This window comes from Phoxinus phoxinus (assembly GCF_949152265.1).
Source record: "Phoxinus phoxinus genome assembly, chromosome: 1".
NCBI lineage: Eukaryota > Metazoa > Chordata > Actinopteri > Cypriniformes > Leuciscidae > Phoxinus > Phoxinus phoxinus.
The window spans coordinates 24,102,877-24,121,527 of NC_136876.1; the positions used below are offsets into that span (position 1 = coordinate 24,102,877).

Sequence of the window (18,651 nt, forward strand, 5' to 3'; positions counted from 1 at the left end):
AGGTTTTGAAGAAATATACAGCTGAGTATCGTCGGCATAACAGTGAAAGCTAATTCCATGTTTCCTAATGATATCTCCTAATGGTAGCATGTACAGAGTGAACAGCAGTGGTCCTAGTATTGAGCCTTGTGGTACGCCATACTGAACTTGATCTCTTCATTTACTGCTACAAACTGATAACGGTCAGATAAGTATGATTTTAACCATGCTAGTGCAATTCCACTAATGCCAACATAATGTTCGAGTCTATTTAAAAGGATGTTGTGGTCAATGGTGTCAAATGCAGCACTAAGATCAAGTAACACTAATAGAGAGATACAACCACGATCGGATGATAAGAGCAAATCATTTGTGACTTTAACGAGAGCAGTCTCGGTACTATGGTACGGTCTAAATCCGGACTGAAAATCCTTGCCGATATCATTTCTTTCAAGAAAGGAACATAGTTGTGAAGATACTGCTTTTTCTAATATCTTTGACAGAAAAGGCAGATTGGAGATCGGCCTGTAATTGACTAATTTTGTAGGATCAAGTTGCGTTTTTTTTAACAAGCGGTTTAATCACAGCTAGCTTAAAGGTTTTTGGTACGTATCCTAGAGATTTGGTACGTATCCTAGAGACGTATCCTAGAGACATTATAGAATAGAATCTATAATGATTATATTATCTATAATAATAAAAAATCAAGCCATCTGGACCATAACGAGGGAAATTTAGGGAGTGGGAAAAGTGTTCTGTGAGTGCCACAACCAAAAATGCACATCCTCGCCATCTCTCCTAGCCTGGGAAAACCCAGACCACTCTCAGTTGTAACTGAGTTAGGGTCTGGCAAAGCTCCATAGACAATTCATTTCCACAGGGGCGTCACCAACGGACATCGCTTAAATGGCTCTGGGCGCAATTGGATAGATCTAAAACCAATCAGAGCGATGAATGACATGACGTATGCAGAGCGACGGAGAAACATCTGAAACTCTCAGCAATTCTCTGTTTGTGTTAATGAAAATGACAATTTTTAAATCGCTTGAAACAGACGTGATAGCTGATTCGAACGAGTGATGTTGTGATGTTGTGGACCCCAACGTTTCTGATTGGTGCCGCGATTTCGACGGATTGGAAATGGGTTTCAATGGGCTCTTTGCCAGACCCACTTGCAGAGCAAATCTAAATTTGCCGGAAGTGGTCTGGGTTTTCCCAGGCTACATCTCTCCTTTCATGCGCAGTCAATGCTCACAAACACACAGGCAGCCTGTGTACTGTCAGTTGGAGGGGCGTGGTTACGGATGTTAAGCAGGCACCAAAACTGTCAAGCCTACGTCATCAGGGAAGGTCGTCTAAAGCAGAGGGGAGGGGCATTTTCAGAATTTTTTTCTAAAAAACTTTTTCCCAAATTTGTTTAAACTGTCTTTATACACCAATACATAATTAAAATGTAAGTACTCTGAAAAAGAGAGTATACAAATCAAGTGTCTGTAGTCCTCTCAGGGCTGCAATAAACACAGCTACATTGGCCCTGTCCCAAATGGCGCACTTCATGTGGACTTTCGGTCTTGTGGACTTAAATTGTGCGTGCTCGCTGAGTCTACGAGTCCGTAGGCCGTCCCATTCATCATTTTAACGCTCTGAAGTGTGCTCAGCAGCACCGCCTTTGTACCCTTGATACAGGCTTCACGCACTTTAACTCCCACCCCCTCCCTTATGGGCTCCTTCCAAAGACACGCCCCCAAAACACATGAACGCGCGATGGCGACCGCTGGACACAAGGGGGTATTCTATCCCCCGGAAACTGAAGCATCCCCGGGCGCCGCCATTGGCTAGCGGACCCCCACCTGCTGTTAGCATTCCATTGACTCCCATTCATTTTGGCGTCATTTTGGCGTCACTTTGACAGCGAATAACTTTACATCTGAGGCGTTTAAAGACTCCATTTGTCCATTGTTTATTTCTAAAGAAACACGAAAATGTATAAAAGGCTCCATTACCTTGTATCTTACGTTATGGCACCGTAGAAGCAGTTTTTGTAAAAATAGGCTAACGATTGCATCATAACCACGCGACTGTCACACAAGTCGAGAAATTACCGTAAAGACCGGCGGAGAAGCTCGCATGCAATCGGGGGGACGTGGAGGCATAAAGTCCGATAAAGTCAAGAGAGAAGCCCATAGAGAGTCATAAAGTTGATCCTGCTGCTAGCTCATGGACAGCTAATGCTCACGCTCTCCGTCTCTGCGAGATTCAGAAGGGAATGATTCAGATTTCTCTCGGCAAAGCTACTAGAAGACTGACAGCTGTCAGACAGGTTGCTCACGTCACATCTACGTCGTCAAGCTCAGTTTGAGTCTGCGCAGTTCGCCCAGCCATCAGGAAGTGAGTGCTTCTAATTGACTTCATTTTTCTCCGTTGAAACCTATGGGGTCGCTGTGTCCAGTTTATATACTGTCTATGGTTTACCAGCGCCGAGCGGAGAGGAGCGCAGTGCATGTCCTGATCATGTCAGAATCACATGTAATAAAATACCTAACTTTATCATTATGAATATAAACAACTAACATGGCTGTTAACTCACTACCAAGCCAGCAAATCGATACTGGTAAAGTTAAAAATATATTGAGTTTGATTCGGTAACGAGCTAGAAACATAAGGCAAAGCTAAAAACAGTTTGCATTGATACACGTTTTCCCATTACCATCAGTTACACTGTGATGAAAGTAAATTTCGTGTAAGATTCATAACATATACCGTGTTTTGCATCTAAGAGCTTCCACGATGAAAGCACTGTTGACTCTGATGAAGACTAACTTACACTGCAGAGACAAGTAGCCTACCGCATCGTCGGCTCAAGGACAGGTCCTTGCCTTGTTTTTGCCTTGTTTGCCTTCGCTGACTGTATATGCAGGTACTGGGAATTTTGACTGCTTTTTCTCTCTGCTATAATTGTGATTATTCCTAGCTTCCGTGCCTCTTCCCCTCCTCGAGTCAAACGGGCGCGCGCATGTGGGCAGGTCTTGTAACAGCAGGGGTGGTAGCCATGGTAGCGAGGGAGAGTGACAGTCGCCCAGCCAATCATTTCATTCGTCCCTAATGGAAATAAGTAGCTGTGTTTATTGCAGCCCTGAGAGGACTACAGACACTCGATTTGTATACTCTCTTTTTCAGAGTGCTTACATTTTAATTATGTATTGGTATATAAAGACAGTTTAAACAAATTTGGAGGAAAAGTTTTTTAGACAAATCCTGCCTACCCTACCTTTAAAGATTACGAAGCCAACATTTTTTTTGTGTGGATTGACTTGCATGGATGAATTGTTCACCACAAAATGTGGACTTTAAAATCTCATTCACCATCACCATATGAACTATAATCAACTACTGTAAATCAAATACCATGACAAAAAAATGATAAATGTTAACAAACTTAAACACCTTTAAAACTCAAATACTTGTTCAACACAAAGCATAAAGCTTAGCATCAATCAGTACTGTAGCAAATTCCATAAAATAAGCTGAAACACAATACTGACATTTTACAACTTCAAAGTTTTTATTTGACATCAACATCATTTAAATACCAGTTGCATCTTCAAGCTTGAATTTGAGCTGAATGTGTGAAAGTTGTTTTTTTTCAATGATGATACCTTCTCCAAACTTTTCCACCAGCATGTGCTCTCAGAGGTGCACCACTATATTGTCCCCCCTGGAAATGATTCAGAATCAGGTTCCAGCTCACCCACCACACTGCACTGCCCTCTTCAGGAATTTTCTTAACAGTTATATAACATAGACTGTTAAACAGATCGTAAACTAATGAAGATGGAGTATGGGATTGCTGTGTGCTCAGGTTCTGGCTTTCTCAGCGCAGTCAAAATAAAAGTCTGCAGCAACAACAAGTGCGGCTTTGTTACACTACAAAGTTACAGGCGATGTACATGCAACCAGGAAAATGGCCCTAGGGGAACATTTAGTTCTCGGGTGAACCACCCTGGTGGCTAGCCTAGTTCCTAAATTCCTATTCCTAGAACTACCTGGTGCGAAAGGGGCTAATGGCGCCTTATGGTGCCATTCTATAGAGGCACAAAATCACTTTCGCGGATCTTTACCTTGCCTGTTCCCTGCAGGTGGAATGACCAGCCTAACTCAACCCGAGCAGCTGTGTCTTCAGCCGCTTTCAAGAAACGGCTAAAGACACATCTTTTTGTCAACACTTGACCCAATAATACTACTTTCTATTCTATTTCAAATAATTTTTATTTTTTTTATTTTTTATAAACTTGCTATATGTGTGTGCTACTTGTCACAGCAATTGCTTCTATTGTTCTCCCCTTTTTAAAATAACTTTGGATAAAAACATCTGCTAAATTATTAAATGTAAATGTGCCATGCAGTTTTGTAGGAGTGTGTGGCAATGGCGCTCTGGTCAGCTGTTTATGACCTTGTTCTGAGTTATATTGCTCTTGTCTGGCCTTAATGTCCTAGCTCGGCATTTGATTGCAACAGCCAGTGAATGATAAATTATGCTGTAATGGCTGCTCAGACAAAGGAGCATATGATTTCTATCATGCCATCACAAGCTAATTCATGCCATCTCTTTCTCTCTGTTCTTTTTTTATGTCTATGTGCAAATAGTTGCCTATATATGTGCATGATAAGTGTGTGTGTGTGTGTGGGGGGGGGGGATATTAATTAAATTAAATAATAATGAAAATGTAGAAATGCAAAAAGTTTTGCGTGAAGGTCAGGTCATATGAAAGTGCACAGGGTTTCAGTGTTTTGAGGATTATAGGCTAATATAGGCTGTATACAAGAATAAATAAAAATATATTTCATGATGTCTGCAATCAAAGCATTTCAGTATGAACTCAAGCATTTTTTATCAAATTCAGTCAATACTAAATACTGTACAACAAAAAGTGTAAAAATGCTACAGTAAAAACTTAGTGACAGTTTGTAATTGATCCAACATTGCATACTGTGTAAATGTAAAAAATAAAATAAAAAAAAACGTTTTTGCCAGTAAAAAACTATGAATTAATGTAGCAGGCTATAATTTATGGTGAAAAAAAGGACATTCAAGTCCTGCATGACATCACATCACATACGGTATGTGTCATATATTATATGGTTATATTTTACATAAATAATTTAGTTTCTTCTGATTTTTTGTCGTCATGTACATTGGGGTGTTTTGTGTTACACTTTGTTATTTAGTTAATGTTTATGCATTACTTTTAGTTTCATGTGTGCTACCCTGATGGTGTTTTGTCTTTGTGTTTGATGCATCATCCAAGCCACATAAAATATATTTTTAGTGTAATCTGTCAATATATATATATTTTGTGTGTGTGTGTGTGTGTGTGTGTGTCCTTACTATATCCTTAATAAAAAAAAATCAGGCTTGGAGAGAGCAATCTACAATTTTCCTCTGGTCTTGCACAAAATTTTAGAAACTGTGTTTGACTTTACAAGGTTGTGACAACTTTATAATATAATAAAACAAAACTATATAATATACTTTGTTTGTTCCCTTATTTTCCCATGCAAGTTATGTATTTATTTATAAATCAAAACATTCATTGCTGCCTTTTTAAAAGGGACAATTACTGGATAATTTCATGGTGTACTTAAGTGTACCACAGGCGGAGGCATTTGTTTATCATTTTCAGGCAGGCTGGAAGTCGTTGAGTAGCATGTTTATATAAATCAGCTCGTGTTTATGGATTTTAATGGTTCCGTTTAAGTGAGATGCCTGGGATAGTTTGCAAATCAATTGGCAGGACCCGACTCTCCAAATGTGTGTTTAATCCAGTCACAACCATCTTCAGTCATCCTTGATTGGTTACGCATGAGAGACGCTGGAGGGACAGCCTACCGAAGTGACTGAACGCGTACTGACAACATCGAGAAATCGGAAATCCTCCCATCACTGCTTATAGAGCGTCTGGCAATCAAACGACAGAACGAGGCTAATTGGCCCTCATAACCCTGTATTATCTCGGTAGTTACGGACGCCTACCGGCAGAACGCGGCGCGAACGCCATCTGTGCGCTTTATTTTCTCCTAGTGGCGACGAGGGTGTGAGAGTGGGGGTGAGAGAGAGGGAGGGAGGAGAGTGGGGGTGAGAGAGAGGGAGGGAGGAGAGTGGGGGTGAGAGGGAGGGAGCAGAGGGGAGTTTGAATCTATCCGCCCGCACAATCTATTCACCACCTCGGTTGGTAGAGGACGTGCGGTGCCTTCTCTGTTCATGGATTTTACGGTTTCACGCGGACGCACAGGACTCCTATGGCTGTTTGTCTCGCCGTGGGCTCTTAAAATCACAGGCTCACTCACTCCGATGGTGAGTTTTTTGGCGTAGCTAACGGCAGAGCGCGCGATGGCTGAGCCGCAGGCTTCCGAATCCGTGGCGGGACCCTTTTACGAGCTCGTCTCCGAGGCGACCACTCCGACCCGGGACGCGGCGGCGGCATCGGGACTGAGCATCAGCGATACCTACCAGGCATACCTGGACGTGTCGGCGGCTGCGCACCCGGTGTACGGGGCCGAAGGGGTATACTCTAACGGACGGGGCTATAGGGAGCACAGCAGCCCTCGGATCGGTACCCGGAACCGCGACAGTTCTGCAGAGAGGTGCACCGGCACCGGGAATCCACCTTGCGGTATTATGAAGGTGAGTGAGTGTCATCACTTTGTTATTGACTGAGGACTTTCAGAGCTCTGCAGCGATGCGAATGCCCACAGAACCGTCCACTGCAAGAAACATGTAGCATTACCTACTTAACTGTTTCTATAGGCTATTTCGTTTGCCCTCCCCTGTTTAGGACTGTCCTCCTGACACGTTGGCTCAAAATCAAGTGAGATGCCCATCTAGAAGATGTTGGAATATTTTATGGACATCTTATGCCCACTAAGAGATTGACAATTATTAGATAACAGATTATGTAGATTTTTAGAGTATTTTGATGATTATTTTGAGTAGGCCTAATAAATAAGCAGTAGGCTGCAGCATTAAAAATATTGGCTACTGTAACTCATTATGAATATTTTAATAATTTTAAGTAGCCTATTTAATTAGTAGGCCTATTGTTTTTGCAATTTATATTTATGCATATTTCTTTAGGACTATTTTGAGTTATGTCTATAAGCTTAAAACTTACCTGACCAAGTATGTAAAACGTTTTTCATAATTACATTTGTAATTTTATTTTCTGTTATTAAACTAAACAATCTATTTAAATAAATAAGCTATACTTTTAGGTAAGCATCAAATGGCGGCACTTATCGGTAGGCCTGATGTTAAAGAACCAATAACTGATTACCTATTGATCATACATTGACTGATTACCTACAGTATATTGATACCTATATTGATCAAACTAATTATACCATCTTTTCTCATGAGGAAACAGAACTATTTTACGAGGTGCTGCCAATGCCGATATTGTATTGATTTGTATGATGTGATTTGTAGAAAGTATGATTTTTAGAAAAAAAAAGTAAGCATGAAGTTCCAGCCCTAAATCAAACCGTCTGTGGGACTTAAGTAGATAGTATGAAAAATGCGCGAATAAGATTCCGAATTCATATGAATTAGTTACTGATACACCAAAACCTGAATTTTTTTTTTATAAATTGCCATGAAAGTGAGCCCCACTGCATCCAAAAGGCTGTCCAGATAGGCATCTCATCAGATTTTATCTGTCAGACGACCTGGTTACAATCCTGGATCATAACGTGTTTTATTATTATTTTACTGATGTCTGTTAGGGTACTCAGAAATATATTTGTATGACAGCTGTATAGCACAGGTGACAGTGCAGTTCTGAACTTAAGCTGAACCTTAAGCAACACAACTGCTTAAGCTGTCAAGTGGCGTTTTTATTGAAAACATTATTCGTTATAGTTTACAGAGGGCCTGAACCACACAATTGGGTGAATTTTAATGGATGTCGGTGCAAACCAAATGCTTTGAGTTGGATCAATGAATCAATACAACTGATTAGTTGGCATTACCATAGTCAAACAATAGATGATGGAGTCAGTGCCTTAGTTGCAAAGCACAATGCTGTTAGGAATCACTGCACTTTGACCTATAATGTCAAGATTGTTCTTAGGTCAAAAGAGAGATGGAAGGAGAAAAAGGGTAAGACAGTGTAAGGACAGTTCAAGACACAAAACTTATCTTCACCCTTTATGTTATAAAGCAGAGGTTGTTTTGCTCAGTGTGTCCTGTGTCTGTGTCATGGCGTTGTGGGTCAGTGCTGCTGATGAACCAAGAGCCGAACGTCAAAATTGTCATTTGGTTGATTCACTTTGCTTAGCAACTGACACAAAACAGCATGGTACTCTCCCATTCCCTCAATTTATTGAATTCCTATGTGACTGTGTGGGTGTCTTGGCATCCACGAGGGGACTAGTGTGACAGGGAAACAAGCGAAGTGCCGACATCTGAGCTCTTAAAGTAGACTTGGTGTGAATTTGTGGTGGTTTTGTAGAAGATTTAGCTGACTGGAAGTAAACAGTCTTTAATTAAGACACCCACTAAAACACAGAATTTAAGTCTCATATGGAGAATCAACTTTCCTATACTTAAATCTCCGTTACCCAGTTGCTAGAAATCAACTAGCTGTTTTATTGCCATAGGGCTTGGCTTGACTGCTCTTTTGCGAATACTGTTTCATGCCATTCTCTTTTTGGAAGAGCTATTTCTTCCCTGGTTGAAAGGGCACCTTGTGCTTTTTATATTTCTTTTCATGCAATGTGTTATATAGCTGTTTGTGAATGTAAAAGGTCTGCAAAGTTTAAAAGATTTAAGCACGATAAATGGAGTTAATAATAACTGCCTGAAATGAGTCGTCAGTAATTCTATAGTCTTATTTCCTGCACAAACACAAATAGGTTTGTAATTGACCTATGGCTAAGCCACGCCCCCAAATGCGATGAGCCAATCACAGTGCGCATAGCTAACCCAATACACTCGAACATTCTCTGCTTCCACATCCATTGAAATGCATTGCAGTTAGTCAGTTTTCATTCGTTTTCACATGTTTTTTCTTGTCATTTTAAGTTGAAGTCATTTTAAGTTAAAATGGTCAAACGCTGTGCATGGGGTACATGCAACTCCGACACTAGGTATCCCGAGAGGCTGGGCGACGGTGTTTATTTTTTACCCTTTCCCAAGCCACATCTCAACCGAGATAAGTGTCTGCTCTGGATTAAGTTATGCGGTAGACCACAACATCAACAAAACGTGGATAAATTAAACAAGGATGTCTACATCTGTTCTAAGGAAAGTCAACAACGTATTTGAACGTTATCTTTAACATCTCTAACGTAACGTTAGGCTAACGTTAGCCTAACATTAGAAAACGTTAACGTTAGCTTCTAGCTGCGTTGTACATAATGTCACTTAGCTTCATTAACGTATCTGTAAATAACCGAGATTACAATTGTTAGCAATGTTGTGCTGAATGATTCATGTAAATACTGTAGCACCAAACTAACGGAGAGGTATAGGCTACTCTTGGTAAAGATGGTAAAAAGGCTTGTCCTGGAAACGTATGCAACTTAGACCTGTACATATTTAATTTGATCATGAACCTTTAATTACATATTGAAGCACAACATTTTAGACAACTTTCTACCAAAACAACTGGGGAACTTTGTGTTTTTTTTGTTTGTTTTTTTGCGGTTTATCACGTTTACACTGACCTGTACATTTTTGCCTGGAGCTGAAGCTTTTCATCGACCTTCTCAACAATAAAATTATTAATATAACCCTCCAATAGTTAAGGCCTTTTTGGTGACTTCAAGATGATATATAATCTTTCTGTCTCCAAAAATCATCAATTGCCTCCTGTGAAATGTCTCCTACTGTGACAGCTGCCATAGCGCCTGTCACCGAATGTTGACTGTTTGTCCCAGTGAGTGGAGGGGGCGTGGCTTAGCCATAGGTCAATTGCATAATGCCATCCTATGGACTTCATTGGCCTAGAAGAATTTGGTTCGTGTTGTCGACATGTCAAATTCAGATATGGAAATGGCCGTTTCGTTTCCAACACACGCTGTAGGCCTAAGCGATAGACCAATCCCAACATACTGCGCCGTGCGCCATCTTACCAATCAGAGCAGGCTCTCAGGAAAGGAGGGCTTTAGAGAGACTGAATTCTTTATCAAACCGTTTATGGCACTGTGAGAAAAGATGTGATGCTACAATTTGAAAATTTGAGTGTTTATTGACCTTGAATGCATGTAAACCTATCGTAGGAGAAGCTTTAAAGTAGCATAATAGGGGAACTTAAAGATGATTTTCCATCTGCTTACAGCAGGTTGCAAAAAGTGATTCCAGGTGTCATGCAATATGCTTTTGTATAGTATGAGATGTTAAAAGTGACAGTCTAGCAGAACAACTGGTCCTTAGCTAAAACTCTGTTAGTTAAACTTGCTACAACAGATTCTCCAGTCAAACCGCCCAGGGCCAAAGCAATCCAGAAAGGAGAATGTGTCTTGCTTTTTACCTTTACTTCTTCTCACCTCTGCTCTGAGTCTTGCCTTCTTATCTTTTTAGGCCCACGGTTTTGCATCGATCTTACTAGTAAAATGGGATTAGGTTACTATAACCTGTGTGGGCAGTTATCCTGATTCCTGACTGAGGTATCAGAATGTTTTTCCATTTCACTGCGCTACTTTTCCATTGTTTTTCAATGTAAATGCGCTTGATGGACGTCTCTGACTGTTGCGCTCATGTCTTTTGCAGCGTCTCATTCTAAAAATGGCCAAGTTAAAAGAAGTTCAACTTGTAAAAAAAATTATCTCTAGACCTAGCGCTATTGTTTCGTTACACTGCCCTGCGACGTCTCGTATTTGTAAACAGCAGAAACGTGTTCTGTGTAAACCGGTCCTAAGACTGTAGTTGTTTAGGAGGGCGATAGATGCATCATCCTTGAAGAATAATGATTGACGTCTATAAATCTCTGAGGTGTCAGTCACAAATGTGTCATAAATCACAGCTTAAGAAAACAAACCTGCATTAGTGACATTTCTGTTGGTAATCAATTCACCATCTTTCTCATGAATTTATATCGCCACCCAGAAAATAGCGATGGGTGATTTTTATCAATAGTATGCGAGAAAGGGAAAAAGTAAAAGGGAGAGGTTTGTGTGTGGGTTGTTGTGCGCTTGGTTGAGTGAACACAGGAGCATTTAATCAAATCAGATGCAGTTAAACTGAGCAAATGTCACTGACAAATGGAAAAATATCTAGACTCGGTAGCAATGTGCACGCCTCTGCATATTAGGAAACAACAAGTGAAGTCAGGCCACGGCATACTAACAAACGTGACATTTTCTGATGATGAAATCACACGCCTAGTGTTTATATGATTGAGTTGGTGTCGAGCAGACATTAATTATGACATTAGTAAGTGGCTGACTTATGGCTGTATAGTAGTTTTAGGCTGTAGTTTATTGTAAGGTTAGTTGATCAGAGAAGAAGGAGGCGGGAACCGGCAAACGTTTAGCACAAACACAAAACTAAAGTAAAGCGTCAGCCCCTCGCGGACGACTGTTGCAGAAACATAAACAAAACACAATGTAAAGTCCAGGCCTGGTCCTCTCTCGTCCTTCACTGTCGTCGCTCCTCCTTTTATCCTCCCTGAACTCATTAACACTCCCGCCACTGACCTTGCTCCATTCCCACAGCTCTTGGACTCGTCCTTATTGCCACATTTATATTGTTATATTGTACTGGGTTGTCTAGACAGAAATTAGAATAAATTGAGGTTTCTGCTAACGTTGTTTCCAGAACGTTGTCTTAAGAAAAAATAATTTCACGTGTCTATTCTAGAGTTTCAGAAGGGATCTCAAAACATTCCCCACACTTGCCAAAGAAGCTTCAAACTCATTTCTTATCAGATTATTCCAATATCTTTATTTATCTATTTTATTTTATTTTTAATTGTTCTGTGTGCTTCAGTGTTGGTTTCGAATGATTTATATAGTTTTTATTAATTTTCTGAATTAGCTTTCAATTCCAGCGGCAGCTTTATTTCTAACTAAACAACTAAAATGTGTTTTAATAGTTTAAGTTTATGAGAATAACTCAAATAACAAAATTCCAGTCCTGAGAATAAAATGCACTGCTGGTATAAACAGTCCACTCAAATCCATGCGGCATCATTGATTTTCTTGAGTGTGGTAATGGATTTGGGCCATAGATGGCTCTCCTTTTGGTGTCATCTGGGGAGAAGCGCTCAGGAGGTCGGCTGTCTGGAGGTTTTGAGATTAGAATGGCTGGAGGAATTTGCGTGTTGGATAAATCGCCCTCTGCTGAATCTAATGCGGGTGTGCTGAGGTGGTCTGCGGGGCCACACCGTGTGTGATGATAATGCTGCCTCACGCAGGCTTCCGCTAAGCTAATTTGTGCAGAGTACCGCTCCATCTGCCCTGCACATAATGGGGTTTGACTTCAGTGTTGTTAGGCTGTCTCTGTTCATGTTCATTGTAAGTAAAGAGTTCATATGAAAGTGACATTTGGAAAACACACATAGATGCCGGATAAGAGTATGCTGGGAATCTGGGTCACTGGTCTCTGGAGTTCACACATACGCTTTAGTGGAGACATCAAATATGTGTGTGAATAAGTGTGTGAAGCTTTGTCTAGTCATGGATTTCCATGATCAATCATCAAACATATTAGATGTTTGAGGGCTCTCTAGTCTTGTTATCACAATCAGTGTGCAGGATTTAAAGGGATAGTTCACTTTAAAATTAAAATTCTGTCATCATTTACTCACCCTCAAGTTGTTTCAAACCTGTATTAATTTATTTCTTCTGCTGAACACAAAGAAAGATATTTTGAAGAATGTCAGTAACCAAACAGTAGTCTGTACTAGAGGTCGACCGATTCATCGGTTTTGCCGATTAATCGGCACCGATTGTTGACTGGTGGAACTATCGTTATCGGCAAAAATATATACCGATAGTTTTTCCTGGTTGCGTCCATTGCTGGAGCGGCTGAGAAGCGCACGCTGTCATTCATTACACAGTGTCAGAGCTGAGAAAGGTCTGCTGGCATGATGCAGTACAAGAGCGGCCTCTAGAGGTGTAATAAAAACTCGTGCCTCGTGTTGTTTATTTCGACACGTGATGCTGCGTGCTGCACTGAGAGCACATGCTGCGTGGAGAGCGCTGACATCAGATGCGCGTTCAAAGCACCGACAGCTCAAATGTATGTAGCCCTTACAGTACATTTTGTCATATCATTATAAAGTGATTAATTTGTTGACTAAATGCTGCATTAGTAGAGACAGTAGGCGTTTGTTTGCCTTTGAGGCTGAGAGGACGCTAACATTAGTAGTACCTCAAGCGGTTAAAACACTGACAAACATAAACGTAAGTCCGACCCGAATGTTTAATGTCACAATTGTTACCTCTATTTGCATTAGTTCATATCCAGCTGGTCACTTTTATGCATTACATATGCAGATAAGTTGCATATTTAAAGCTAGAGACGTAAGCAAACTGATATGTTCATACAGCCGACAGAAACATAAACGAATCAGAAAAGCATTCGATTTCGGTTATTTATTTTTTTCATCTTCACTTTAATACAAATTTAGTTACTTTTTAATTAATTAAGTTGGCTTGAAAAGAACAGTTAAATAGTTACATTTTGTAACTGGTTTTATTTGTTATTTAGAGTATTACTTTTTGTTTCAGTTTGAATGAATGTCTTTTATTGACTTAAATATTTATTCACATTTATATATTTATTTCATTTAGCATGTTTTCATGGTTCAATACAGTTTTTTTATTTTTATAATAAAGTTCAGCACTGTTTTACTTGGAGTGTTATGTTTGTTTTTATCCAGTATCAATTTTAAAAACTATCGGTTCATTAATCGGTTATCGGCAAGTATGGCCCAACCTAGCTATCGTTATCGGTAAAATCCACTATCGGTCGACCTCTAGTCTGTACCCATTGACTTCCATAGTAGGAAAAAAAAAATACTATGGAAGTCAATAGGTACAGACTACTGTTTGGTTACTGACATTCTTCAAAATATCTTTCTTTGTGTTCAGCAGAAGAAATACATTAATACAGGTTTGAAACAACTTGAGGGTGAGTAAATGATGACAGAATTTTAATTTTAAAGTGAACTATCCCTTTAAAGACCGTATGTTAAGGATATATGTGTATCATGTCTCGGTGGTAACGGTCCATTCGATCCACGTTTACAATTTGTCACCAGGCTCCCGAAAGTTGCCAGAAGGACATGCTCACTTGTCAGCATACAACATTAGCTGCAGAGCATACTGTGTGTGTGTGTGTGTGTGTGTGTGTGTGTGTGTGTGTGTGTGCTTGTTTATGTGATTTATGAGGATTTATGATTCATCAACAAAAGTTAATCAAGATTTCCACAAAAATATTAAGCAGCTGTAATGCTGTTTTTGCAGCGTTTTGGATAAAATTAATGCAGCCCTGGTAAGCATAAGATAGTTTAAAATAAAAAACAGACAGACAGTGCATCTGTGAGTCTGTTGTTCATGGTATGAAATCTGGGCATACTCTCTCTCCTCTTCCCAGAAATGACCTCATGTGTACCAGATTGGGACCCTTCTTTCTTTCTCTCTTTCTCCTCTCACCTCCCCCCACCAAGTGTGTTTCCCCTCACCCCCCTCTCAGGAAGTGTCTCTGTTATCCAAAAGCTATACTTTCAATCTAGTATCCCAGAGACCAGTGAGGCTGTGATGAAACTGAATACTCATCTAGCTGGAGCGAAACTGTTCCAATGACAGTGTTTTTCTCACTCATAATGCTTTTGCATCTGGTGTGTGTTAGTTAGATGTTGTTCTGGCGAACTAGCATTAGCATTATGCCAAAACAAAGCCACGTCCCTGCTGACAAAACTAGGCTTAAAAACCAGCTTACGGTGGTTTTGCTGGCCTAAGCTGGTTTTGTAGTCTATCCAAGCTGCCAAACGCTACTTAGTATGCACTGCAATTCTGGCCTATACAATAAGCTGATGATTATTTTCATGTTATTGCCTTTGAAAAGGGTGATATTTAAAATGTCTAAATAAATAATAAAATAAAACACTAAAATATGTCATTGTATACTGTGATTTAAGACACACTTTTTCTAATTTTGTGTACTACTGTATGGTTAGTGTGCAAAGTGGTACAGTCCACTCTATAGTCTTGAATTCAGTTAAGGTGGTCATGAAATTCTCATTCTCATTCATGAGTCATTTAGCTTCTCAGGAGGTCCTGGATGCTTTCTTTCTGTTCTTGCCTGTGTTCCCATTGTTTCTCCGGAAGGCAGGTAGATGAGATGTCTGGTGGTGTAAACTCATACCAATCATTGTGCACTTATTTCATGCATACACAACTGAAAGGTAATTCAAGAAACCCATTTCCCCCTCTTTCCATGCCTGTCCTCTTTTTGCCTGCCGCTCCTGGCAGCAGGTAAGGCGGCTGGCTGCAGGCCCAGTATGTGGCACTTTTTCATCGACTCTGATCCTCTGTGCGAAGCTCAGTATATCACATGCTACAAATTACCACAGCGACTTCATTGAAAAGGCAGGAGCTGTTTACATCCATTGTAAGTCTATCGGGCTGACCACACATCTGTCATCTCCTCAACCAGCGGACTGGGCTGATGAAGACTGGCTTTAACATAGAGACTGCGGGATTTCATCGCTATTGGTAGACAAATGCATTTCAGTCATGAAGATTCAGTCAGTTAGTGTAGAGCAGTGCATTCTTTTCACCTGAAACTGATATGTTTGGCAAACTTTAGGCTCTATGACTGTTTTGATTTTAGTATTTTTTGTCATTGTGACTTAGTTTCATATTTTAAATATAATATTATTTATATTTGTTTTTTTTTACTCTGATACTCTGGGCTTTCATAGTATATAATGTGCATATTGAATGTATTATTCTTAAAACGTGTCCCATATATATGTATAGCATTGGATTTATTTAAGTAAATCTGTTAATGAATTTATTTAACAATAGAAAAGTTCAAACGTTTCGCATTATTTAGCTGGTGATCATTGCCATGATGTTTGATTCACAAAAAGAGTTATGAATCAGTTCTTTTTAATGAATCAGTCAAAAAGATTTACAGTAAATTTACAATGTGCAGGTCAGAGTTCATCAGACTTGAACTTTGGAATGCAGCAAAATCCAAAACTTTTTAGCATGAGCTTGCATTTCCGGTCTCCTCACATGCATACGTTTTAACGCAAGTCAGCAGAATATAAAAAGTGTAGTGATCGCCACTTTATCCATTCGAATCAGACTCACTCAGTGAGTGAATCGTTTAGAGCTGTTAGTTCACATCTGACTCCCTGTGTATGTTCTCGACTCAGTTTTATATTAGGGTGTATTCTAGTTTTTGTTGTTCTGTTTCATGTAAATGTATCTTTTGAAGTTTAATGCTGTCACCCTAATTATTTAAGTGCCCAAAAAATATGACTAGATTATATCGTTGGATGGATATATGTTTGAAAAGGTATTGATCCCATACAGTAATTAACTTTTATGTCTGTCTGTCTCTTAAAATAAATCCCATTGTCTTTCTGCCATTGTTAAAGGATTTTTTCAATCTGAGATTCTCAGCATAAAATGTAATGAATCATTCATCAATTTCATACATGCATATGTATAATTATATCCATCCATCAAGTTTTGTGAGCAGAAAGTCAGGTGTCAGTAAATAGAGAGCATGATGACAGAGAGAGAGAGAGTCCCTAGAAAGGGAACCGATTTATCCTCTTTCATTAAAACCCCATCTAACATTCCAGCTGATTGGACTGTTGACTGCTCATGCATTTGCATCTTCTCTCAGTCATTCTGTCACATGAGGAAGTCTTGCCTGGATGAGGAGTGCATGTGGCACGGCGGAAGTTGGCTGGCTTTCAAAAAGAAAAAAACAGGAAATGAGAGTTATCAGCACATAGCAGATCATGTTTCAGCACTGTATGTGTTTGTGGTTGTCACATGCATGGAAATCAGTGTAGCTTTGCCTGTAGACTACCTGTAGATCTCTGTTTTATTTTTTGTCGTCATTTGTCAATAGTCACCCCAAAATGAAAGTCATATTACTTTAGAAATGTTAAAGCAGGGACTGAGATCCAGACTGTGATAGTGGCAAATGCAACAAAAATAAACGTTTGCAACACTTATTTAAAACCTTGCTATTGCCAGTCCTGTGAGGTGGCATGGCCATACGTCCAATTCTATAAAAAAAAAAAAGAATCTTATGAACAGGTTCTTTTTAATGAGTCAGTCAGAAAGATTTGCAAAACAGCCTTGGTTTGTGAGTCATTAATGTGAATATGACTCACTCAGTGGTTGAATCGCTCAGAGCCCTCACTGGTTTCACAACTGACTCCCTCGCTGAACTGGGACTACTTTTTTGGTCATGTCTGATTCAAAATGAATCATTGCATTTGACAGCTAAAGGATTTTGGCTCCTAAATATTTCATTTTTGAAGCCAGTTGCGCACTAGTAATTTTTTAAGTCTGGAGCCCTGATGATTAAAAGGAGAGTTCACCCAAAAGTAGAAACTGTGTCCTTTACCCATGTTCTTGTTAATGGAGAAACGATCCAGACTGTGAACAAAATGGTTTTAAATGCAACAAAACATAAACATTTGCAACAAATATTTGAAATCTTGTTGCTCTTGGCGATCCTGTAGGTGGCTTTTTTTGTTGGTTTTTTTGAGTGCGTTCCAGTGTTTCCTTATCTCATGAACACAGCCCAGCATTACGTCTAATTCTAAAAAAATTAAGTTACTAAAAAAGTTTCTTTTTAACCGGTCAGTCAGAAAGATTAACAAAACTCTTCAGAGGCAGAGCCCTTACTAAATTCACACAGTATTTTTTTCCGTCATGTGCGATTTAAAATGAATCATTTGCATTTTGCTCCTCAATATTTCATGCTCGAACCATTTACTCCACATTCATTTTTTCAGGTGGTCACTTTTACCGTCAAATTTCCACACCCATAATGCACTGGTCATGTTGCTGTCCAAGGCCACTCCCACCAGTCTGCTATAAATACGTATACAGTCAAATTACGCCTTACTTTAGTAGGAAATTATTCGTAGGAAACTTTTATTCATAATGGTGTCGACTTGTATTGGTCATGGGTGCAAAAATTAAAAGAATAAACGTTTAGCGGGAGTGAGTTACTTTCGGTTTCCAGTGAAGGATCCAGTGCGTTGTAGGCAGTGGCTAAAGGCTGCAACGAATCGAAAATACGGAGAGAAAGCCATGACGGAAAATCTACAAATCCGTGTTTGTAGTCAACATTTCAAACCAAATGAGCATGAACACAGTGTTTTAGGCCATGAACTATTCTGCTAAAAATCCTCTCTCGATCCGACTGTCTTTGGGCGGGAATACAAAAATGCGGAAGTATAATCTGTAGTTTTTAAAAAAGCCCTGGAGCTGTCAAAAAGTAAACTGTCATCTTTTGCTGACAAATAAATGTGAATTTCTCGGCCCTGGTAACATGGAGAATGAGTAAACTTTGTTATTTTACATATACTACGGACAATGTAACAATGCAAAGTGGGTTAAAATTCTGTGAAGCATGAACTAACACTGAACAATACTTCTGCAGCATTTATTAATCTTTGTCAA

At 39.6% G+C, this 18,651-nt stretch overlaps 1 protein-coding gene across 1 annotated transcript in view; it reads left to right on the forward strand.

The window, feature by feature from the left end:
• The first annotated feature begins 6,071 nt into the window (after positions 1-6,071).
• The window catches only part of LOC307004617 (inactive phospholipase C-like protein 2), a 72,658-nt gene continuing 60,078 nt past the window's right edge, over positions 6,072-18,651 (forward strand). Inside the window, exon 1 of the mRNA XM_079623965.1 lies at positions 6,072-6,661. Within this exon, the coding sequence (XP_079480091.1) occupies positions 6,368-6,661 (294 nt within the window). The 5' untranslated portion in view covers positions 6,072-6,367. The remainder of the gene's footprint in view (positions 6,662-18,651) is intronic.